This window comes from Genypterus blacodes, unplaced genomic scaffold (assembly GCF_046128005.1).
Source record: "Genypterus blacodes isolate CSIRO-AG114 ecotype Tasmania unplaced genomic scaffold, CSIRO-AGI_Gbla_v1 ptg000370l_1, whole genome shotgun sequence".
Lineage (NCBI taxonomy): Eukaryota > Metazoa > Chordata > Actinopteri > Ophidiiformes > Ophidiidae > Genypterus > Genypterus blacodes.
The window spans coordinates 119,857-145,559 of NW_027467152.1; the positions used below are offsets into that span (position 1 = coordinate 119,857).

The 25,703-nt window shown below is 49.7% G+C and overlaps 1 protein-coding gene across 7 annotated transcripts; it reads left to right on the forward strand.

The window, feature by feature from the left end:
- Nucleotides 1-1,994: 1,994 nt before the first annotated feature.
- On the forward strand, nt 1,995-24,037 carry LOC142989062 (uncharacterized). 7 transcript variants are annotated; one of them, XM_076138438.1, is made up of 13 exons: nt 1,995-2,221; nt 2,734-2,992; nt 6,075-6,175; nt 6,293-6,315; nt 7,228-7,311; nt 7,443-7,507; nt 7,593-7,709; nt 8,613-9,405; nt 13,253-13,429; nt 14,465-14,651; nt 15,868-15,941; nt 17,437-17,565; nt 19,733-24,037. In XM_076138438.1, the coding sequence occupies exons 6-13, from the start codon at nt 7,499-7,501 to the stop codon at nt 19,846-19,848; spliced, it is 1,602 nt and encodes a 533-aa protein (XP_075994553.1). In that variant the 5' UTR covers nt 1,995-2,221; nt 2,734-2,992; nt 6,075-6,175; nt 6,293-6,315; nt 7,228-7,311; nt 7,443-7,498; the 3' UTR covers nt 19,849-24,037. The 7 variants fall into 7 exon arrangements, with proteins under 7 accessions (XP_075994553.1, XP_075994552.1, XP_075994554.1 ...); XM_076138437.1 differs by lacking the exon at nt 6,293-6,315; XM_076138439.1 differs by lacking the exon at nt 2,734-2,992.
- Nucleotides 24,038-25,703: the final 1,666 nt, after the last annotated feature.

Genomic DNA, 25,703 nt, shown 5'->3' on the forward strand with positions numbered 1-25,703 from the left:
GTCAGAGTTGGTCATGACCTTTTTTGTAATGACATGGGTGAGGTAGACACACACACACACACACACACACACACATACACACATACGTAACGCATTTATATAATGAATGTTTGTACGCACTTTGACATTTTAGACTCTGATATCCAAGCATATCATACACACACCGTGTCTCACTACTACAAGGGCGTGTGTGTGTGTGTGTGTGTGTGTGTGTGTGTGTTTGGGCAGGCATGTTGGGATGTCAATAACATGCACACCATTATCCAATGCAAATGATGTCACATTGTTAATGACATCATTGACACACGCAATCTTCCAGCATGTGTTAAGATTGTGTAATTGATTTTCATTTCATTGACATTTTAATTTTACGTTTTATTTGCATTAACAAATGATGGACATCTGGGCTGGTCGGTAAGCGTCTGCTGTTGTGGGCCTGTAAAGCATCTGGCATTACAATGAGCCTCCAGTTATGGGAAAGTTTGTGAGATTATTTTAAACAAACAGAAGAAAAGAAAACAAGACGGAAAACAAAGAGGAGAGCGAGGATGTGGGATGGACACGTGACTGAAGGCAAAGGCACGGCCTGTGACCACACACTGTAACCATGGAGACGCTGTTGTTGCTAGTATGATCTCACAGGTGCGGATTTTACAGGATGACGTCATTCCACAAAACACATCAAAGGCCTGTAAAGCCCTGTGATGCGTTTGATTTCACGTGATTTGATTGTGTAAATATTGTATACAATTCTAAATCAGAGTCAAATCATTCTGAACATTAATCATAATCAACATCCAAACATAATGGGATTGGAATAGAAATATTATGAATTATTTGATATTCTGGTCACTTTTTTGTATTTATACAAAATTGTAATTTAGGTTTAATGCAAGACAATCAGCTTTTGAAAGGATTTCTAATTGTTTCTTGAAACTGTTAGTAAATAAATTAAAGGACATAATGAAAGAATATGCTTAGTTAAATGATTTGAATATTCGCGTCTGTTTACCACAACAAAAGTGTTGAGTGAGAGAGTGTTGTTGTGGTTGAGAGGAGCAGCGTGAACATGGCTGTTAGCTTGTTAGAGTGTGATGTGGTCGGGTTCGTGCGGGGGTCAGCGGGTTTACAGCTTCAACCCTCCTGGTGTCCTTAAACCCGGGTCGCATAAACCCGCCCTGTGACGTCAACATAAACCATATCCGCTTTCACTGCTTTTAAAACCTGCGACAAGCTAGCACGAATCAGCTAATCCCACACCGGAAAAACAGACACGTTGCTTTCACAATAAAAGAGAGGCAGTTGCTAACAGTAATCTGCGGTGATACAAAAGTGCTTTAATCACCTGCTGGCCATGTTGACTTTTCAACATGACTTTTTGAATATTCTTATTCTTTAGTATTATCATTATAAGAAACTGCTGCCAATAAAGCATGTATTTGCATGTTGTGGCCCTTATACTGGGCCTTAATTAAAGACCAAGAGGAATATGGTAGATACATCAAACACATCTAGAAACACGTGTCTGGGTCCTGAGCGGTAATGTCCAGTTGGCTTTAGTGGCTAAGGTGCTAAATCATGTTGCTTTTTTCATTCAAATCATCTTTTCTTCCTTGATATGCAACTGCTTCTCTAGTATGTTGCATTATTCAACACAAGCACGGAGCCAGCGACAGACTCACAAATGTTCGACAATACTACACCATAAAAAGAGGGTTGCCATGAAAATTTCACACCACCTGCCCAAATGAAGGTCTCTCTGTCTTGTATGGTTTACAAAAAAAATATAAAAACAAATAAATCAACAAATGAAAGCCAACTCAATATCTCTTTTTTTTTTAGTAATTCGTCATTTTTATAATTATTTATTTAATTTATGGAAAATAAAGCAAATCAAAACGCCAAGCACCGGCAATGTCAGCCCTGCCTCCGCGACCCGGAACCAGATAAATGGATGGGTACACTATTTTATCATGAATGTGTGATGAGCTTTTAGGGAGGGGGGTCGGTTTTCGGTTTTCAGTTTTTTGGTTTTCGGCTTTCATTCCCGTCAACACAGCTTTTATTTTCAAAGCACCGAAAGGAAGTGTGCACGCCTAACATCGCGTTGTTTGACTCGCTGGTTGACGGGATTGTACGTGAACTCAGATGCCCCCGGCCCGCCGCGGAGAAGCTCTCTAAGTGTTTCTACGGCAGATTCGCTCTCCGCCCGGAGCAGCAGGTCAGTCACTCACATCCGCTTTCTCTGTGTCACCGGAGCGCCGCGCCGCGCGTAACGTGAAGCCCGGAAAAGCGTAACCGCCGCGTAAAAACAAACAACAACACTGGTACAAAACAACAAACAAAGACGATCCATATGTAACACAGTGGCGGTCCACGCCCTCTCTCTCTCTCTCTCTCTCTCTCTCTCTCTCTCTCTCTCTCTCTCTCTCTCTCTCTCTCTCTCTCTCTCTCTCTCTCTCTCTCTCTCTCTCTCTCTCTCTCTCTCTCTCTCTCTCTCCTTCCCTCCCCTCTCTCTTTCTCTCCACAAAGCGGTTTCAAAGTGTTTCTAAGCGGGCGGATGAAGTCTCCATGGCCGCTTGTCTGAGCTGTGCGGGCGGCTACATGTCCAGCCAAGCGGGGGGTCTCCATTATTAGTTCATGAAACTTAATAAAAAGCTGAATTTGTCCCCATAAAGCGCCTTCTTCTCCTTCTTCTTCTTCTTCTTCTCCCCCTCATCTTCCAAACGGCAGCACGCATGAAAGGGGAGGAGGAGGCGGGGGGTGTCGGTCAGTCCTTCTTCTCTACGCCGTCTGTCCGCCGCACAGGTCGGCTCTGTTCCACCACAAACTCCCTCCCAGCGTGTGGCCAGAGGTGAAGGAGTTTTGCGGAGCGCTGCGCTTCTCTCCTCCGTGGATGTGTGTGATATCAGCCGGAGAGGCCGAGGCCGACATTTTAGCCCGGTCCGGAGGAGCCCGAACTCCAAGGGGACATCCGAGGACACAGCCGAAGGTAGGCAGGCTCCTGTCCGCCCACACGCCCCCAGAAAGGAGCAACAATAGGAACAAATCTCCTTCGGTAGAAATAACAAGAAGTTACTGGCAAATGCGAAGACTTGCAGAGAGTAAATCCAGCTGTTTGTTGTTGTAAAATGGCTACTTTCATGTGGACTTATGTACGAAAACACGGAACACAAGTTGGGATGTTTTTATTGCAGCATATCTTAACATTTCCATTATTAAAATGCAATTTAAATCCGCGTCATTAGTGGATTTACGCCGGGATCCTTTCCCACACGAAGAGCGAGGTTCTAAACTTCCTCCCGCTGTGTTATTGTGTCTGAAATCCCCCAAACTTTGTTGTGTGTGCTCCCGTGTGTGTGTGGGCTGGGGCCTGTAACCTCAGCCCCGTGTCAGAGCCCCGCTGCTGGGGGAGAGGCGGCAGCTGCACCTGCAGGTGGACGAGCCCCGCGAAACTTACGGACATTTATTCCCTAAAACAAGTTGAATATTTCACAAAGTCGCGGTCAGTGCGGCCAGATCCATAAGCGGCCCAGACCCGCACGGCTGAGCGATGAAGCCGATCCACATGCTCACAAATCGGCCGTATTAACAATTAATATTGGACATCCGGTGGCAGTGCCAGCTGCGCCCCATTTTATTGTTGTCTGCGCGCTGAAAGCTCCCCGTTGTTCGGCTGGATACTCCGCGACGCGTGGACGCTGCTCGGGTATGGATTAATGTTTCGTTCCTAATGATGAAATGCATTTAATGAGAGTGTGAATTGAGAGAGGGGCCCTGGGAGTGCGGCGGCTCGCCTCCTTGTCTCCTCGCCTCCTCGCCGTGCCATGCGGGACACGCTGCTGCTGCTGGCTGCCACCATGGCACCGGCTCCGTGTGCAGCTGCGGCTGCTGTGGTCCAGCTGTGCGGAGGTGAAGCGCCGGGGCTCGAATCGCACCGGGACATTTATGCTTTAGGTTTTTACAGAGTCCGTGTTACGGGAGCAGCGGTGGACGCGCACCGGACGGCCATGGAGCCACTTTGGCTCCCTGAGTCCCTGTCATCGGTACAGCAAACCGAGCTCCAAGGACACGGAGAGGGGGAGGAGGAGGAGGAAGGGGGAGGGGGCATGCGGGTCGTTTGCGCTGTTTGTTCGTGTTTGTTCAAAGTTATCTGTTGTTTTAACGAGGGGCCATTTGAAAGCTTTAATTTGGCAAATTGTCTTCGCGGACGGAGCGACGTCCACGCCGTGTCGCCTCTACCTCTTCCCCCCGTCTGCGCCTCGCTGTTTTCGGCCACACTCTCAGCCTTCCCGGCCTCTTCTGGCCCGCTTCCTTCTTTTTACTTTTCCGCCCCGCTCGTTCCCGGGGCGTTCCACTCATCCCGCTGTCACACCGGAGGGGGGTTTGTCTGAAGGGAAGAGGCCTTCTGCTGCTGTGGGCCGGAGCTTTAACATCTCCTCACCGTGATTGTGGACAATGTTTGGATCGTTTGCTGTTGTAGTCCTGTGGTATCGAAAACACGATTTACAGGGAAACTAGGCAGAGATCTGATAAAATGTAGGAATTCTTATTTATTTACCCTTTCAATCCAAGTGAGTACCTGGAGAAATGTAACCATGCTTCAGCAGTATTCTTGTAGTGATGCACCCTCAAACAGTTGATCTGCTCATTATCCTGTCCTGTTCCACACATGGAGCAGTGGCAGTGATGTTGGGGGACACGATTGGATTTTCTCATCCCATAATATTAAGGTCAGATGTCCTTCCTCCTATTTAGTCTCCCTGTCGTTTGTCCCTCGGGCCATAATGAGAGACGGCAGCTGAAACCTCTTCCTCTCTGATCAATCCTCAGATTCATTCTCAGTCTCTTCTTTCCTCCGTTCTAAACGTGCCAGGTTCCTGTAAGCGTACATCGCCGCTCATTTGCCCCTGTCTGTTTACATTCCAGTTCAGTGAATGACTTCTTTAGCCGTCTCCACATTTGATTCCTTAACGCAGATTCATGTTGATGTTCTAGTCGTCCATTCTACCAATTCCGACAGGTTATAATTCTGTAAAGCTGCGTGCCTCAGTGTAACAGGGTTTGTTTATATAATAAGAAGGAGGAAGTAGCTTCTCACCAAAGCAGACAGTATTACATAAAATCCACACAGTGTGATCTGTAAGCTGAGAATGCTGTGAATGCAGGTTCACATATTGGCTTCCACAATATGGCTTCTGTGCAGCCGTAGTTGTGTTGGCATCCACTTTGCCTAAGGAATCTTGTGTACACAGACTGAACGGGTGGTTGCTGAATATAAAGCGAAGGGTCATTGGTGTTTATTGGCCCACAGTGGTTGAGACGGAGAGATTCACCTAATTTGCCTGTTTGCCTGAACTCTTCTGGTCTTGCCACGTTTGTGACTGTGGAGACCTTTGGAACGAGCCTATACTGAACGAAGGCAGCATAAATGATTGCAGGATTGCTGGCACGCCTGGCTCACGCAGGTACAGCCCCACTGTAAACCAGTGCAGATCTGTTTGGAGCGTCTACTTCCTGTGTACTGTAGAACAACAACACCACCAGAGCTCATGGGGGCAGGTAGGTCCTGAATGCATCGCCTGCCACATGGGGCTCCTTCTATGCTTTGTGAGCAGATTGGAACGTGGAACTTCAGCTTCATTTCAAGTTTATTGGCATTGGTTTCATGGAATTATGTTGAAGATATTCTCAGAAACATGGAGTAGCTTTCACCAGGCCAGCAGCTGTGGGGCAAGTCATCACAGATACACAAATATGTCTGTTCTTCTCACACACCTGTCAATGAGGGAATGTTTGGGCTGTAAAGAGCGACGTCACCGTCAGCAGGTTTACAATGACATCATGGTCTACTGATGGCACAGGGCAGTAACTGCTGCTCCCTTGGCCGGACTTGTTTGCGTTTAGAAATGTTATGGAGGCAAACTCCGACGGGGACAGGAGTGTGTGTGCTGACTGGAAGGCTGGAGCTGATTGGTTCATTTGTCTGTCCGTGCTTTATAAATGCTTGCGTTGGGCTTTATTGCTTTCCGTCTCGTATCGCAGTAACTTCTTCTTCTATGATTTGATTCAAGAAAACCTCCGCTTGGCTCCACACAAAACCAAACGCACCGTACTCCTGGAAACATCAACTCCTAAACCAGACGCCATCCCATCATCACAAGAGGGATTAGAGGTCTGTTTCTATGACAACTTTACAAATGACTTCTTTATGGACTTAAACAAACTTTACACTAAAGAGAAGAAGATTTTTTGCGATTTCTTTCCTTTTCCTGTTGTTTTTCCTCCTCAGAACTTCAGATCTCCTGCATGCAGGTCGATGGAAACGCCGTTGTTGAGATTTGTGGTGCTTTTGGATTTCCTTTGCTTTAAGGAGAGAACCCTTTGAAGTTGTAGAAGTCCCCCACCAAACGTTGCTGCTCTGTGATGCTGATGTGTCGCTGTGTAATGGTCGCCTGTGAAAGTGACTGATAAGTGTTTGTGTATTCAGTGTGTCTGTAGCTCGCTCGCTCTGTGTGCCAGGTTTCCACACGGCGTGCCAAAGCTGTGTCACAACCACACACACACACACACACACACACACACACACAGAGGCCTCGTTTCCTCATTCCTGAGCGCCTGAGGTCAATCCACAGAAAACACGATGGCATTGTTCTTGCATTACTGAACCCGGGTCAGAGCGAGTTGTTTTCTCCTCGACTCGCTCAGGTGCCTCTCTCTCTCTCTCTCTGCCTCTCTCTCTCTCTGTGTGTGTGTGTGTGTGTGTTGCCGTGTGCAGCCAGGCAGCGTGTTGCTCGGCGTTTCATCATATCTCAGGCAGGCTCGCCAGTCTGCACTGCGGCCTCCTCTTCCTCTGTGGGAGAAGTGGAGTTTGGTTATGCAAATGTTGATCTGGATTCAGAGGAGATTTCTGCGGTTTTTTAAAGGACAACAAAAGGGGAACTTGGGCAAAAATATGAATGGCAACAACTTCTGCTTTACATTCATTCATAACAGAGGCGCCCTTGATGCACAATCATCACCTTTTATTACACAAATGCAACTCAGGTGCTTTAAATAGCTGATCGACAAACTGGGGAGTAAAGTACAGTATAGGGTTAAAAAGAATAGATGACAGTAATCATGGAGACCAATGACCAACGTCTCTAGCTGCTGAAGAAGACGAGTACAGGATCCACCATTTGTTTCTGACGTCTGACTTTCTGTATCCCCGTTTGTCTCCTCCAGACAGGGAGGCGGAGGGCTGCAGACCTGCGTCATGTGAAAGGGACTCGACCCCTTGACCTTCTCAAATTGACCCTGTCACATCAGGTAACCGACTCCTCTTCATCGCCCCGCAGTCTTGCTTTCCCCTCGCATCCATCTGAGACCTAAATTTATATTTTTGTTCTTCCACGCTGGCGTCTGGATGTTCTGATCCGCCCTGGCTTGTGTTTCGGCAGCAGAACATTCTTGAGCTGACATTGTGACCGTGACCTGACACCCTCCCGCCTCGGGCATGCCTCAGGTAAAGTAGGAGCGCTGCTGGTGGGACTTGTGGCGATTGTTCCCGTGTGATCTGGATCTCACTCTGTGTGTTTCCTCTTCCTTAGCCGGGTATGAATGGGATGGAGCCTGCTTTTGGCGAGGCCTACGGGGGCCACAGGGGTCTGCTGAGCCCCTACCCTCTGGCCATGTCGCCACAAGGGGGCAGGACGGAGTATGACCAGGTAAGCTGTGTGCCACGTTCAGCTCTGCTCACACAGTGGAGTTACTTTGACATTTTTGTTACATTTGGCTCTGCTTGGTTCCCTTTGCGTTAAAGCAGTGGTTCCAAAAGTGGGGACGCGGGCCCTATGGGGGGGGGGCGACAAGAGAGGGAATGTATTGTACACGGTATTACACTGTAAAGGTAATTTGTCACTTTATTCTTTATTTTGTAAATAAATTCAAGCTGTGTGTGTGTGTGTGTGTGTGTGTGTGTGTGTGTGTGTGTGTGTGTGTGTGTGTGTGTGTGTGTGTGTGTGTGTGTGTGTGTGTGTGTGTGTGTGTGTGTGTTAAAGGAAGCGTCTAAATCGGTTGTCCTCCTCGCTCTTCTTAAGTCAGCTCCTCCTGGAGAATCTGAAACGATCAAACCTCCAGGTTCCTACCAACAAAAATTGGATTGAAGCAAAAATATTGACTCACAATTTGGCAAAATCTCTGTAAAGGTGTGTGGCGTCTGAAAGGTCCACTGACAGAGCGCTCCTCTGTAAAGCTCTGACCTACAGACTGCTTAAGCACAACCAGCAGTGAGGGGAAGCTGCCAGTGTCCATTACTCCAGTGGGTACTTGAACACCACGTCACTGTGAGGACTCCTTTAGTGAGGAGGCTACAGCTCCTTTAATGACATCATAACCAGCTGAGGATGATGCGGGACGTCAGACCTCATCCTCTTCTGCTGTTTGCTGACGATGAACACGTAATGGAGTGCGGATGAGGGTTCAGATCAGCTGAAGAACCCAAACCCTTGACCCAGTTGGGTGGAGCTCCCTCATGAACCCAAAGCCACCAGCACTTGAACGCAGCATTAGATTGTTATGATGATGATGATGAGTTACTGATTTTTCCCACATATCCCTCCCGCCTTCAGAGTGTGCTCCTGATGCTGGGCTCCCCAGCATCGCCTCGGAAACGGCCCTTTGAGTTGCTAAGCGACCTGGTGGACGACGGAGGCTTTGGGGAGGATCTGCACCCCGAGCGCTGGGACGTGTCGGCACTGGACGAGATGGCCCGCTACACCAAGCTGGGCCTTGGGGTTGGGGGGGAGCTGGCCTGCTGTGAGGAGGCGGTCCTGATGGGCTGCTGGGGAAGGAGCTTAGACGAGGAAGAGGAGGAAGAAGAGGAGGAAAAGGGGAGGAGGGGGAACAGCAAGGGGCCGACACTCGCAGCACCTTCACTGCTACTGGGTCCGGTTCACCGGGAGGTCTGGGTCGCCGGTGCCGGAAAGGAGAAGGGGTGCGTCTCTGTTGCCACGACGACGGAAAGGGAATTGAGCATGGCGGCCGGGGGAGACGCCGGACAGGATGGGGGCGTGGCAACGGAGCGTACGGTGGAGGTGTATCAGGTGGCACAGGAGGAAGAGGAGGCGGCGGTATCAGGTTTGGCTCTGGAGCACTGCAGTGAGGAGCACAACTACTCCCTCAGCCAAGGAGAGGAGCCAGGAGCTCCAAACCCCCACAGCCTGACAGAGGAGGAGCCAGCGAGCAAGACACAACAGGAGGTGCGGGACGGGGAGGAGAGCCAGGCTGAGAATGAGCTAGAACTCGAGGAAGATGAGGAGGAGGAGGAGGAGGAAGAAGAAGAGGATGAGGAAGAGGAGGAGGAGGGAGGGGAGGAGACGGCAGTGGAAGCGGAACTCTCCAGCTCGTCTGAAACAGAATGTGGTGAGTTCTGCTTTACTTTTCTCTGTATGAGCTCATGTCCTGTTAGCTGTCTCATGTCCTGTTAGCTGTCTCATGTCCTGTTTGCTGTCTCATGTCCTGTTGGCTGTCTCATGTCCTGTTAGCTGTCTCATGTCCTGTTAGCTGTCTCATGTCCTGTTAGCTGTCTCATGTCCGGTTAGCTGTCTCATGTCTGTTAGCTGTCTCATGTCCTGTTAGCTGTCTCATGTCTGTTAGCTGTCTCATGTCTGTTAGCTGTCTCATGTCCTGTTAGCTGTCTCATGTCTGTTAGCTGTCTCATGTCCTGTTAGCTGTCTCATGTCTGTTAGCTGTCTCATGTCTGTTAGCTGTCTCATGTCCTGTTAGCTGTCTCATGTCTGTTAGCTGTCTCATGTCCTGTTAGCTGTCTCATGTCCTGTTAGCTGTCTCATGTCCTGTTAGCTGTCTCATGTCTGTTAGCTGTCTCATGTCCTGTTAGCTGTCTCATGTCTGTTAGCTGTCTCATGTCTGTTAGCTGTCTCATGTCTGTTAGCTGTCTCATGTCTGTTAGCTGTCTCATGTCCAGCTTGCTGTCTCATGTCCAGCTTGCTGTCTCATGTCCTGTTAGCTGTCTCATGTCTGTTAGCTGTCTCATGTCCTGTTAGCTGTCTCATGTCCAGCTTGCTGTCTCATGTCCTGTTAGCTGTCTCATGTCTGTTAGCTGTCTCATGTCCTGTTAGCTGTCTCATGTCTGTTAGCTGTCTCATGTCCTGTTAGCTGTCTCATGTCCTGTTAGCTGTCTCATGTCCTGTTAGCTGTCTCATGTCTGTTAGCTGTCTCATGTCCTGTTAGCTGTCTCATGTCTGTTAGCTGTCTCATGTCCTGTTAGCTGTCTCATGTCTGTTAGCTGTCTCATGTCCTGTTAGCTGTCTCATGTCCTGTTAGCTGTCTCATGTCCTGTTAGCTGTCTCATGTCTGTTAGCTGTCTCATGTCCTGTTAGCTGTCTCATGTCCTGTTAGCTGTCTCATGTCTGTTAGCTGTCTCATGTCCAGCTTGCTGTCTCATGTCCAGCTTGCTGTCTCATGTCCTGTTAGCTGTCTCATGTCTGTTAGCTGTCTCATGTCCTGTTAGCTGTCTCATGTCCAGCTTGCTGTCTCATGTCCTGTTAGCTGTCTCATGTCCTGTTAGCTGTCTCATGTCCTGTTAGCTGTCTCATGTCCTGTTAGCTGTCTCATGTCCTGTTAGCTGTCTCATGTCCTGTTAGCTGTCTCATGTCTGTTAGCTGTCTCATGTCCTGTTAGCTGTCTCATGTCCTGTTAGCTGTCTCATGTCTGTTAGCTGTCATGTCCTGTTAGCTGTCTCATGTCTGTTAGCTGTCTCATGTCTGTTAGCTGTCTCATGTCCTGTTAGCTGTCTCATGTCCAGCTTGCTGTCTCATGTCCAGCTTGCTGTCTCATGTCCTGTTAGCTGTCTCATGTCCTGTTAGCTGTCTCATGTCCTGTTAGCTGTCTCATGTCTGTTAGCTGTCTCATGTCCTGTTAGCTGTCTCATGTCCTGTTAGCTGTCTCATGTCCTGTTAGCTGTCTCATGTCTGTTAGCTGTCTCATGTCCAGCTTGCTGTCTCATGTCTGTTAGCTGTCTCATGTCCAGCTTGCTGTCTCATGTCCTGTTAGCTGTCTCATGTCCTGTTAGCTGTCTCATGTCCTGTTAGCTGTCTCATGTCCTGTTAGCTGTCTCATGTCCAGAGCTGTGGGTGTGATTTCCACCGTCTTTAAGTTCCTTCACGCACCCAAACCCCATTTGTAAGAGGCTAACTGCTAGTTGTGCGTGTTAAACAGGGTATGGACGCTGCCACAGGTTCAGATGTGTGTTTACGAAGCTAAGCAGCCACGTTCTTACTGCAGGAACACACAGAGATGGCTGCCTTATTCCCACAGGGGTTAACCTAAGCCTTATCTCTGACCTTTGACCTCCACGCTCACTGCAGCCACACGGCCGAAAATGAAACTGGAAGACGACGATTAAACGGACCTGCTGAGGCTGAACAGCTGTGTGTGTGTGTGTGTGTGTGTGTGTGTGTGTGTGTGTGTGTGTGTGTGTGTGTGTGTGTGTGTGTGTGTGTGTGTGTGTGTGTGTGTGTGTGTGTGTGTGTGTGTGTGTGTGTGTGTGTGTGTGTGTGTGTGTGTGTGTGTGTGTGTGTGTGTGTGTGTGTGTGTGTGTGTGTGTGTGTGTGTGTGTGTGTGTGTGTTCTGAGCTCATTCTGCCAGTCAGCATCTGGTATAATACATTTAGTGAGAGCTGCAGTGATGGAGCCGAGGACACTCACAGTGAAGCTTGTTCAGTGTGTTTGGCTTCAGCAGCACCCAAACACTGACGGTTGCTTGGAGACGGCTTAGGAGTTCCTAGTTCTCGAGCAAGTTTGTTTGAAAGATTGCGATCGAGATGTTGTCATTGCGGTCGCGTGTACGAGACCGGGGCCTTTCTGCAAAGACATGCAGGTCAATTCCAAATTGAGAGTGAGCGTTGTTTGTGTCCATGTGATGGACCGGCGACCCCGCCCTCCACCTGTCCAGGGTGGCCCCGCCCTCCACCTGTCCAGGGTGGCCCCGCCCTCCACCTGTCAGGCCCGTTGACAGCTGGGATTGGCTCCAGCGACCCCGCGTCCCACTAGTGGATAAGATGGTGCTAGATGATGGATGGATAAATATATTATGGCTATTGAGCTGTGATCCGGCCACGTTGTCCTCTACATCACATGACTCAACCATCCCAAACTAACCAACAAAGGGACTTAAATACAGGAAAGAAGAGGAGGTTATGTTCTCACATTGATCCACCAGCAGTACTTTAAGAAACTAACAACAAACTTAGTTAACCAGGATCTTTCGTCCTAACTTCATTATCCAGCAAACCAGCTTGGAAATAGGAAGTGTGTAAGAATAAGAAGCACCTTTTTGTCTCCATTAGAGCCCTGCTGTGTTCTCCAGCCTGCAGGACCTGAAGTTTGAAATTCAAACGGTCGCCACAAAGCAAACCTTTGATGAGAATGTTTTTTATTCACTTTGGCAGTTGTGTAAACTTCTGTCAGCCTCACTCCAGTGTGTGTTGTGTGAGTTGTTGTTGTTGTTGTTCTCCTGGGTTGATGTGAACGATCTGAGACTTTGCACAGTGACTGTTTGGTTGTGTGTGCGTGTGTGTGTGTGTGCGTGCGCGTGTGTGTGGTATTTCCTCTGTTATAACACGCCATTGTTCCTTCCCAATTGGTGAGATTGAGCTATTCTTACCATTTACCTAAGGCGAGGGGAAGGCAAACGGCTGAATGATGTGCGCTCTGCGTGTGTGTGTGTGTGTGTGTGTGAGTGAGACATTGAGTCAAGGGGAATGCTGACAATGGTGCTGTTTGCAGACTGGACCAGACCACATTGTGACGTTACAGAAAGTATTTTGTGTGTGTGTGTGTATGTGTGTCATGTAGGATTTTTATTGTTATTGACCTGTTTTCAGTCTTGTTTGCTGATGTGTGTGAGCTGCTGCTGGAGCTCAGTGTGTTGTATTATTTATGGAGCCATTATTCACGGCTTTGTGCGCCTCAGGCTCCAGGGCTGAAGTAGGTGTGTGCATCTTAAAGAACACACACACACACACACACACACACACACACACACACACACACACACACACACACACACACACACACACACACACACACACACACACTGTGGTTGTGGATTATGCTTCATTCCCTGCACGTCTGTCCGTCGACCCGTCACCAGACTGCTTCTGTACTGAATATGTGTAATGTTATGAAATGTTTGTGGAATAAGGTTTTGTTAGTAAAGGGGTTTTTATACTGTGTGTGTGTGTGTCCAGAGGTGGAGGCGGAGCCAGCCCGACAGCTGGGAGGCGAGCGCCCCCCCAAGCGCCGCTGCTTCTGGGAGTATCGCTGCGCTCGGGATCCAGCCAGGAAGAAGAAGCTGGGCGGAGACGTCCACTGGTCTCTGTCCTGGAGCTCCAGCACTTTACCCAGCACACTGTACCGCCGAGAGGGTAAGAGCGCCACACGTTGGCCTGCACACTGCATCACACCACACACACACACACTCCACAGTCAACCAGGAGGGGAATCCTAAAGAATGTCACTAAAAATATTTGAGTGATTGGGTTGTTGGTTTTCTCTTTCCCATGATTACAAATTGAATCTTTGCATTTTGAAGACGTCACTCACATGAAGAGATTGACGTATCAATGTGGTGTTTGTGTCGTCGCACAGACGTTGGTGCTGAAAGTGTTAAAGTCCTTTGCATCACTGCTGTGTGGCAGCTGTCACTCACTCTACATGGGGCCCACTTCAGACGTGCACCCTTGGGTGGGTGTCCTACATGTGGGGTCGCCCACAGACCTGCTTGTTTGGGAAATCGCAACGTTAAAAGAAAAAGAAAGCAAAGTTTCTCATTTGGTCTGTGATCCGGCCTTTGGCTCTGTCAGAACTTCAGATTTGGTTTTGTTATGAAGGGAAGTGAGGAACCAAGAAGAGAAGGAATGGAAACCTGGACCATCAGGGGACGCTCCTCTGCCCTGTGCTCTTCTTTGATGAACAAACAGAGTGATTGACAGTTTGTTGTCATTCTGATTTCAGATTGACAAGAGAAAAACCTAGAAACCGCTCGTTTACTCGGTTCCTTTCAAAATTGGAAGTGGAAAGAGACCGTAGCTGTTTGTCCCAGCAGCCTGGTCCTTGGTATGAATGGCGTGTGGCAGTGGAAACCCTTTGAGGTCTCGGTCAGACCGCAAACAAACTCTAGACAAGATAAGATAAGATGAAAGTTTATTATCCCGAGGGAAATGACAACATGTGCAACAGTTAGAGTCCAGCATGAAAACAAGAATCACCCAAACTAGTGTGCTACTGTAAAGAAACGTGCAAGAATGCAAGTAGAGAATAAGACAGAGTGCTTGAAGCTCATCTGGAGTGATTGACACAGAGAGATGTGCGGTAAACGGCCCTGTGACTCGGCACCTGACACGTCTGAGCGTCTAACATGTGGTCTGATCTGCGCCCCGCTCTGCCCCGCCTCCATCCAGGCAAAAAGGGTCGCAAACCCCGCAAGACGGACGCCAGCGACCTGACGCCCAACCCCCACAAGCTGCACAACATCGGAGAGCAACTGCAGAAACTCAACGCCGCCATCGACGGGATGGGTCCCGTCAACGACCTGCCCGCCGTGGCCCGGGCTCGGTCCCGCAAGGAGAAGAACAAGCTGGCCTCCAGGTACCAAGCTGGCTCACGTTGACCCCGTATGCGCACACACACGTCCCTGTACGCGCACACACACACCCACACACGTCCCTGTACATGCACACACGGTCCCGTACACACACATGTCCCCGTACACACTCGCACGTCCCCGTACACACGCACACGTCCCTGCACGTGTACTCGTACACGCCTGTAACATCAGTAAGGTAAAGGTTTTAGACACAAAGTATAAACATGTATTGAACGTGCACAGAGATGAGGTCACTTCCTGTTGTGTTGCTGCTCTGTAGCTCATCAGTCGTCACAGCAGCGTCCTGTCAGCAGCCTGACACATCACTGGATTCAATCTGGAGCGTGAGAGTGGACTGAGTCATGGCGGCCCCCTGCTGAGCCGCCGCTGTCCCGCCTGCTCGCAACAATCTAAAGCTAAATCTCTTCAGAGTGTCAGTTAATGCAACTCCAGCATCTTAATGGCCGCCGCTCCTCTCACGTAGACACTGGGGCGTTTGATTGATTGCCACTAAGGGGTTTCCGCTCTGGGGGGGGGGGGGGGTTGAGATTTTCAAGCAGGATCCAAATTCAGGATTTTGAAAATGTTTGTCAGAGCTGCACGCCGTCCTTCCTGCAGCCCTCTGCCGGAGCGACGGGTTAGATAAGGTTTACTTGTGTTACACGAGGGCCGAACCCGTGCGATGTTATGAGACGGCACGACCGTGGCGCAGCGTCTTTATGTTGGAAATGAATTCCACGGGCAGATTGTAAACCCCTGACATAACAGACGATGTCACGTTAGGAGGGGGAGGACTCGGCGCCGTACGTTGCTTCACTGACCGGCGGTGGTTTCAGACAGACGGGAGCTATTCTCAGACTGACAGGTATGTTGTGGGCTTACGTTTGACGGAGCGGACTCTGCGCTGCACGACAGGAGCGGCGGCTCTGCAGAGAGGCGTTAATATTTAATGCCTATTGATTGATACACTACTGCCTTTTTTGAAGCCTAAACACTCTGAAACCAAAGCTCCTCTCTCCTCTCACGGAGCGGGGGGGTGGGGGGGGCTTAGCAGTCAATCACCCTCACTGTTTGGAAAGCTTCCTCCCGTCGTCACTCTCCAACTGCTCCCGGCGTGGAGCCGGCAGTCCCGCTGACAGAACGGGAGAGGCTGTTTCCTGTCAGAGAGGGCGGCGGAGCTCTTGGCCTCTGCTTCATGACTCTGCTCTTCCTCTCTAGGGCCTGCCGGCTGAAGAAGAAGGCACAGCACGAAGCCAACAAGATCAAACTGTGGGGGCTGAACCAGGAGTACGGTGAGTCCTGATTGGTCGACACACGCTGCAGGCTTTAGTGGTTGTCCTTGTTGATACATTGACGTTCTAAGCTGCATTGTGTGTGTGTGTGTGTGTGTGTGACATCAAGATGAGAAGATACAAAGCTGCTGTTATGGATCCATGAACACGTGTTTAAGCTCCTCCCTTAAATGATTAGTTACATAATATAATATGTTGACCTTTGACCCTGAGCCCTCTGTATGGTGTCATGGATCTCTATACTACAGTAACTTCCGGGTGCTTCTCTCGTGTGTGTGTGTGTGGGTGTGGGTGTGTGTGTGGGTGTGGATGATGTACATGCAGGGCGTCATGACAACACAACTGTGAGCTCCAAGAAACCAAAACTTTTGGAGTTTGGACATAAATAATGAAGTTAATGAGCTCTGGCTCCAGAGGAAACGCCTGACGACCACACAGCCAAATCTGACTGACACACCATTCTGTCTGCCTCCTCCTCATCTTCATCCTCTTCCTCCTGCCCCTCCTCCTCTTCCTCCCCCTCCTGTCTCCGGGTAGAAACAGACCTCTTTGTATGCTGCCCTAACCACCATCCAACTTCCTTTGTCCTTTTTTTCTCTCCCGTTTTTCTGCATTCCACTCGTTCCTGATCCTGGCCCAGCGTTTCATTACCAGGGTCTTAGTTGTGGCTCCCGCTACATTTCTGTGATAGTGGCAGGAGCCAAAGCACACAAGTCTGAACCATGCTCGCTCTCCTGCTCTCTCACCCCCTTGCTCGATCTCTCTCTCTCTCTCTCTCTTGCTCTCTCTTTCTTTCCCTCTCTCCCCGTCTCTCTCTTGCTCTCACTCCCGCTGTCGCTCTCACTCTCTGTCTCTTGCTCTCTCTCTCCCTCTGTCTCTCTCTTTCTCTCTTGCTCTCACTCTTGCTGTCTCTCTCTTGCGCTCTCTCTCTCTTTCTCTTTCTCTCTCTCTCTCACTCACTCACTCACTCACTCACTCACTCACTCACTCACTCACTCACTCACTCACACACACACACACACACACACCCACTTGTTAATTTGCATCCACACAAAACACGGCTTACATGCTTAGCAGCAAATTGGACAAAAACTTCAAACAAACTCTTTGGCACCGTGCCAGCCCTGGGAAGCCGTGCGAGAGTTCGATAAAGCTTTTGGGCGATCGGACCAACCGCCCGTCCGCCCCCTGCTGAGGTCAGTGCTGGACAAAAGAGGAATCTTATCCAGACTACAATAAAATGTGCTGACAGAACGGCTGCCATGGCGCCAACTGATCACATGATCCTAAAGGGGGCGGAGCCTGTCTCACAGGAGGTGAGGATAATTGTTTCCAGAGGCAGCTAGGTTAGTGGTTCGATGCCCACTGGGGCCAACCGCACTAGAAAGCAGCACACACACCGCTTAAAGGGGGATTAGATGTTGTGGGTCCTCGGTCCTGATGAGTTCTTTTAAATGCGGCGTCAGAAGATGTTGTTGTTGTTGTGGCTCCACAGAGCACCTGCTGGGGGCGCTGCTGCAGATCAAGGAGGTGATCCGACGACGGGTGGAGTGCGGTAAGGAAGAGGACACAGACGAGCGAGGGATGACCCAGCGTCTGGAGGAGATCCTGAAGGAGTCCAGCGGTGAGAGACGCAGCCCGACACTCACACAAAACATAGTCCACCGAGTTCAACCGCAAAATGTCTGTGTACGTTTTTCTCTCCCTGTCCTGTAACATCAACATCAGAAACGCAGAGGAGCTTTCAGCCGTCAAGTAGCTCTCTGGGAATGAGTCATCACTAGCGTCCTACACCCCTGCACACTTTTCAAACTGTCATTGGCGTTAGTTGATGTGGGCGGAGCCTCACACTGCTCATTCTGACAGCCAAAGATGCGTAGAATGCATACGCAGCCTCTCAGGAAGCCTTCATTCACGGTAACTGTGCTCTCAGGGTGGCGAGACACGATAGAATAACAGGAATGTCCAGTACATGTGGGTGTGATGGCAAATTTGAGAGTGAACACAAAACTGAAACGGAAGAAAAGGGAAGACGTCTTTACATCGGAGCTTCAGAAGAAACGACGACTTCATGGCCACAAAAACAAACCTTTAGGTGTTCTGACCTTTTTATTGTGAATTTTACAGCAGAGCACATTTCAGAAACGGAAAAAGAAAATGTATTGAGCAGTCTGATGGGTGTCTCTGGTCTAGATCAGGGGTTCTCCAGCTGTTTACGTCAGGTACCACCTCAGAAAATATTTGGCTCTCCAAGTCCCTCCACTATGGCCGGTGTTAAATACAGTAGCGTAGGCCGACCCTCTTCAGCTGCTATCCAACATTAGATTAGATTAGATTCAACTTTATTGTCATTGAGCAAAGTACAGGTACAAGCCAATGAAATGCAGTTAGCATCCAACCAGAAGTGTGAAAATGTACTATAATATATACAGAATAAACTATAATGCAAGCAGGAAGCAAATGTAAACAACTCTCCTATATGGGGCAGGGGGCAGTCCCTCTTACACCCACAGCATGTTCACACACACACACACACACACACACACGCCGGGGCCGACTCCAGGGTGTGGGGCGGGGGGGTGGTGCTGCTGTCCCTGATGTCAACGGCAAATGTGGCGTTAGCGGGACGTTCCCGGTGCCGGCGCCGGCACCAACAAGTGCGCTGGCACCGGCTAAACTTATTTTAAGTTGCATTTCCGATCCCTGTGGTGGTACGACCGTTTGGTAGTACCACAGTTTGAGAACCACTGGTCTAGAACATTTGGTTTACATGTGAAGAATTTAACAGGTTAATGTTCCCTGTTGCAGGATTTATTTTTTATTTTTTATCGTGCTGAAACACACACACACACACACAGACACACACACACACACACACACACACACACACACACACACAGACACACACACACACACACACACACACACACAGACACAGACACACAGACACAGACACAGACACACACACACACACACACACACACACACACACAGACACACACACACACACACACACACACACACACACACAGACACAGACACACACACACACACAGACAGACAGACAGACAGATACACACACACACAGATACACACACACACAGACACACACACATACACACACACAAACAGACACAGACACAGACAGATACACACACACGCACACACAGACACACACACACAGACACACACACACACACACAGACACACACACACACACACAGACACACACACACACACACACAGACACACACACACACACACACACACACAGACACACACACACACACACAGACACACACACACAGACACACACACACAGACACACACACACACAGACACAGATACACAGACACACACACACAGACACACAGATACACACACACAGACACACACACACAGATACACACACACAGATACACACACACAGATACACACACACAGATACACACACACACACACACAGACACACACACACACACACACACACAGACACACACACACACACACACAGACACACACAGACACACACACACACACACAGACACACACACACACACACACAGACACACACACACAGACACACAGATATACACACACACACACACAGACACACACACAGACAGACACAGACACACACACAGACACAGACAGACACACACACACACAGACAGACACACACACACACACACACACACACACACACACACACACACACACACACACACACACACACACACACAGCGTATCTAAAGTCACATCCACCTGCTAAATGTCCCTGACGTCTGCAGGTCCCCTTGTTGCCGGTCGGACTAAAGACTTTGTGCAGAGGATTCTGGCAGCCAGCGGGGGGGGGCAGAGCCAATGCAAAGAGCCCCCCCAGGGAGGAGACGGGCCGGCGGTCTAGGCTCACCCGGCGCGCCCTCCCCTCCCTTCCACCACCAGTCTCAACCCGACACGGCCTCCCTCCACTCATACGGCGAGTGCACACTTAATGAAGAGCAAAGCCGGAGTAGATGAGGCGGAGGCGTGAAGAAGTGGGGAGCGACCCGGACGAAGGAGGAAAGTGCCAGCTCTGCTCCTCTCCGGACAGCAGCCGTCTTCACCGCTGCGCCGCAATCCACCGCCAAGCCGGAGCTGCTGCTGACGTCTGTGTATTCCGTGTTCTGTGTGTGTGTGTGTGTGTGTGTGTGTGTGTGAGGTGTAATATACTGTATGAATGTGTATAGTGTTTCTCTCTCCCTCTGTGTGCTGTATTTGTATCCCATTGTGCCTATGAATAGACATTGCACTGTTTTGTAGATTGGTTGTAGTTGTTGGCAGGGGGCCAGTAGTGAGTGGAGGGCGCGGGGGCATTTGAGGATTGGAGGTGCGAATAAGGAAGTGGGAGGAGCCCAGGCCTGACAAAGCCTGAACCTGTTGGCTCCTGTAGAGGCACTGTGCACCACTTCCATCTTAGAAGGCGCTCCCAAATGTTAGTCACACGGGAATCTGGGTGCCAGCGTGGCGACGGAAGATTCCATAGAGCTTTAAATCACCCCCCCCCCCCCCCCCCCCCATCAAACTGAGCAAAGTTACACAAACTAGAGAATGCACCTTAATCCAAACTGACCAAAGATATGTCACACTGCTGATCCTGACCCGGAAACGCTGGGGAACCAAACCTCCCGCTGCTTCACACGCTGCCCACTGTTAGCCACGCCCCCTGAGGCCGCAGTACGCTTCAGCCATCGGGGGGGGGGGAGACGGGCTCCACATCAAAGTGGGCTTAGACTGAGATGCAGAACTGGAGGATGTGATTGTAAATGGATTTTAATGTGCGGTCTTATTTGGACTAAACCACTTCAACTCAATTTTATCAACGTTTGCGATGACGTAATCAGGTATACTGGTATACTGCCCAATCCCATTCACTCCCTCCATACTTATGGCTTGATTCCATTTTTGCCTTAATTGCAGTTGAGACAGATAATGGTGTGTGTGTGTGTGTGTGTGTGTGTGTGTGTGTGTGTGTGTGTGTGTGTGTGTGTGGTTTTGCCCGTGTATAAGATAACTCGGACTCCTCCCCTTCAGGCGGCCCGCATCAGATGAAGCGTACTGCGGCCTTGGCAGGATGACGATACCAAGATGAGTTATTGATCGATGAATTTGCACTAAGACCAAACTCTGCAACAGGAGAGAAAGAGTCCTCAATGCCCTCAGCAGCCCTCTGCTCAACCCCTGACCTGATTATGTAGCGCACCTTCCTGAATTGCAAAGATGAATATTCAAGAGAAAAACACTTTGTAGAGCTAGTTTGTTCTTCTTCTTTTTTTTTTTTTACATTTTCTTGTGATTTGGCAAAGCCACCGCTCACTTAGTGGGCGCCACTCTGGAGTTTTCAACCTGCCTTTCTTCGGTGGTCTTTACTGAAGCTAGACCAAGTTGTCCAAGGTCTCTAAATGTTGTTGGACATAAAAGTCAAGGACCCTTTGAATTGCACTGTGGTAAGAGCATCTAAGCACCTTTGTAGAAGGCTTCAGCGCCTCCAAAAGAGAGAAAGACTCTTGGCACCTTTTTATTCAGACGGCTGTGGATGGAGAGACTCATTCATAGTTTGTGGCCAACCGATGGTTTCAATACGGTGCTACTGTACGATGACGAGCAGCGATGCAAACCTGCAGTAACTGCTTACTGGGTTTTGGCTTGTGAGCACGTAGCTTTGTAACTGGCGGTTTGTTTGCATAAAGACGCCTTTCTGAAGTGCCTGGAGCTTAAAGCCACAGGGAGCCGTGTTCTTATGCCTGATCTTAACCCCTGTTACAGGCTGAACCTTTACCCATCCCCCTCCTGGCCAGAGTTTGACCTGACGTGACATTCGGAGGAGAAGCCTGGGGCGCTGCGGGCGCTGCTCCGCGTTCTGCCCCAAATAACTCAACCAAAACATTTCATTGCAGTGGCGTACAGGCAAACGGAAGCCGAGAACACTGTCTGCTGGAAACAGAAGGAGAGGAGTGGCTGTGTTAAGCAGTTCCCTTTTCTTTTAACCGTCTGGGCTGCATTCCAAAGCTGCTCTTCTTTAACATGTAGCTCCCCTCCTATGGAAACTCATTTCCTGTTTCCAGTGGGCGGGAGAGAGCTAACCTTAAACGTTTCACCTCGTGGACGTCTGGCTCGTCCTCATCCTGGAACACTGTGGATAGTTTAGGGTATTTGGCCTCATTTAGTGCATCCTTTGATTTGTGGGAGATGCCGTTTGCCCTCTGAGCGGCGAACTGTAAACAGGATTCCTGTGCATTCAGCTGGAACGTGTTTACAGTGGCGTAACTGCAGCTGGGGAGCAGAGCCGAGGAGCCGGCCCGGGGGGGCCTGGGGGGGCCAGGTGGGGATCTCGGGCTGGCAGCACCTTTCTTCACACGTGACAGAAGGCGGTTGAAGGCAGTAGCAGGCCCGGCCCGGCCCGTCTGTGTCTTTCAGAGCCATACCTTTTGAATGCAGAAGTTCATCCTGATGTTTTCCTTCCTCCAAAGCTGAATTATGTCACACAGCACACCATCTGCTGTGTACATTCGCCTGTAAGCCAAAAGCTGAGCGCAGTGAATTTATTGTGTGTGTGTGTGTGTACCTGGAAGAGCAGGAGGCAGATTTCCAAAGGGAAGCCGGTGGATTCCCAGAGCCTGGTCCCTCCCCCATGGTTGCAGGATCAAGGATGAGACAAATAAGCGCAACGTGAGGTCTCATTCCTGAACGAGACCGTGGAATACTCTGACCTGACCTGAGAACACCCCAGGCTAGACCGGGTCTGACCTAATATGGACAAGGACTGGATCAGCTGTCAGCCTGATGAGGACTGACGGGACTTCTCCTCCTCTTCTATTGAAACGTTCACTGCTGTTTGGAAGGAAGAGAGAGTTCCAGATCGCTGGTCTACTTTGAGGACTTTCTTCATGAATATCGGTCACTTGGCTGGGAAGAGTTGACGTTCAACAGCTGCTGCAGCCTGTGTGTGTGTGTGTGTGTGTTTCCTGCCTTGCCTAGAGGCATTTCCATTTGTGTCCGTGCTTCAGTTATAATATCCAAACTCTAAATTCCGCCCTACTTGGAACAGTGGAGCCAGACTGAACTGCTGCACGTCACGTGAAGTTGCGTAGACAGATCCTTACCACAGCAGGAGCACTGGAGCAGAGAGACGAGTGCCTGGGGACAAGCTGGCTAATGTGACAGCAGGGGGGGTGAACAGGCCTGGCTGAGGCGTTTGAATAGACCCATCAGTAAGTCTACACTGGTGGGACGCTGTTGACCTCTGGTTGGCCGTCCCCGCTCTGCTCCAGTGAGCGCTTTGTCGGAGACGTGTAGTCATCTCCAGTTTCAAAGGCAAGCGGGCCTCCAGACAGAGGAGGCCCGGGGACGCAGCACTTAGCCGCGGCCTCTTGAGTAGTTTACCCAAAAGCATTTAATCCCCCGGTTCCCTGTCGCAGACTGACAGCTGCAGAGGAGGGCCTCGCTCCGTTCGCTGCCATTAGCTGAGGCGGCGTACGTCTCCATGCCCTCCCTCTCCTTTGACACCGACCTATACACCTCCGTGTGGGCGGGGGGGGGGGGGGCTGGCTGAGGCGCACCTTGTGGCTTTAACCAAAACCAAGTCAGTCGTTTCTGTGGAGATCAAAAGCTAGTCATGGATGTGGGCGGGAAAAGGACAAATGCCGCGTCTCATTAGAAGTGAAATAGTGATCCTGCTCACATCCCTGCTGCTCCTTTAAAAGGAGGAGACACCAGAGGAAAGACAAACCAAGAGAACAGCAAACATTCCACAACACCTTTGTGGTTAAACTGTACAGCTTCCCACTCCTCCGTCCGTCTGTCCTTCAGTCATCCTCTGGACCTGATTAACACATTAACATCTTTATGTACAACCCCTTTGTCAGCAAGTAACCTTAATGAAAATAGTCGAAGAGAGAAAAAAAAAAAAAAAAAAAACCTACAAAAATGACAAGTGCCGTACAAATAGAAGCCTAATATTTTTGTTTTGGTTCTGTGTGAGCGTACTGTACACCTGTATAATGTATATTTTAATATTTATATGCAGCTGTTGTATTAAAGTATATTTTTAAAATAAATGTGGTAGTGTGTCATGAGTGTGTGTCTCTGGGGAGAAGCTAGAGCTCATATCTGTTTCTTAGTCCTTCCTCCACCTCCACACGTGATCTGTGTGTTCAGGGAACCCGGACAAAAATGTTCCACAGCACCCCCAGCAGGACAAACTACGCTGCAGCATGAGTGAGTACTTTTCACACGGTTCTGTCTGAGAGGATGAGCGGAGGAGAGCCGGGTCCGCTGGGATTCATCCAGGATCCAGAGCCGTTCGGTTAGTACTTCTATATACTTCCCTATCTGCACCTGAGCTGCATTTGTGTATGGAAGGAGCTGGAGTTCACTTGGAGTCGTAGTTGAAGGCTGCTGGGGTTCTGTCAGACAGTGCTGAGGGTTTACAGATCCAACCCTTGCTAACATAAAAGAAGCGCACAGATTCTTGCTTTGTTGAATAGGAATGGTTTATATTCACATTGACTTTAACACCTTGACATTTCAACATGAAACTTCATCATAATTCAACATTGCACAACGCCCAGCTCTGAGAAAACACGCACACACACACACACACGCACACACACGGTCCTCATTAAGAATGCAAACAGAGAGGATTCCCATAAAGCATCTCAGCAGGTCTAACAGTGGAGGAGCAGCAGCCGGACTCATCCATGTGACCGCTTCAGCTCCAAGTCCACGCTGAGCAGGGAACGGTCATCGGCGCCTTGCAGTAGACGACACAGTGGGTCACATGGGAGACGTTGGAGCGGTCAGGGACGGAGGTGGCTAACCGCTCTGACACTGAGGAGCTGAGACACTAGAACACGTGTGGAGCGGTCCATTCATGTGACCGACCACTCCAAAGACCCTGGTGGTTCCCATGTGACTCGGTGAGCGACCTGACCCGAGGTGTGAAGGACTGGCAGGATGAATGCTGGTTTGCTGCCCATCATACTAAGCATCAAAGAAGCTGTAGATCTTGGTGAGGAGAGAAAAGCTCTCAATGTCCCGGTTCATCTACGAAGAAGAGCCGGAGGACCTGGCTGCTGTCATGGTGACCTGGACAAGCGGTGGAAACTATATGGATGAAGAAGCTGTTTGGTGAGCAAAGGAACTTCTTCAAGACTCAACGGTGAGTCCAGTCACATGGAAGCACCACTGCTTATGTCCGACAACGTCCAGCAGGCCAGAGGCCAGAGGCACATGTCTGACTCAGGTCTTTCCTCGGGTTTCAGGAGGAAAAGTAAGAAAAAGGTGAAATAGGGATCCACACACTGACCGAGACCACCTGAGACCACCTGAGACCACCTGCACACCAGGTCACCGACACTTCAACAGGCTCTCTAGGAGGAGCCCGGAATCAAACCAGGAACCTTCTGACGCTGCCACAGCCGCTCTATATTCACTCAAACATTTACCATTGGACAGATTTAGCAGAAATGGAATCATAAAGGTAAAGAACAAATATAAATCGTCTCCTAAGCACGGTGGGCTGGTTTAGTTTCATAGGGGAGTTCTGCTTTGTGATTGGTTGAGCCAAGATGCACAAAATCCTACCAACACTCAACCTTTATACACGAGTTTGATTTGGGTTATGTTGCAACCTCTCAGTATCCTGTGATGCCATGTGACCAATCACATGAACTTTTACCCCCCACTCACCTATGAAATGAAAATCTGTGCACAATGCAGCTT

What these genes read in the sequence shown, in the direction of transcription:
- LOC142989062 (XM_076138438.1), top strand. An exon ending in CACACTGTACCGCCGAGAGG is followed by an intron (nt 13,430 to 14,464) that starts GTAAGAGCGCCA and finishes GCCTCCATCCAG; the next exon opens with GCAAAAAGGGTCGCAAACCC. An exon ending in GATCCTGAAGGAGTCCAGCG is followed by an intron (nt 17,566 to 19,732) that starts GTGAGAGACGCA and finishes TGACGTCTGCAG; the next exon opens with GTCCCCTTGTTGCCGGTCGG.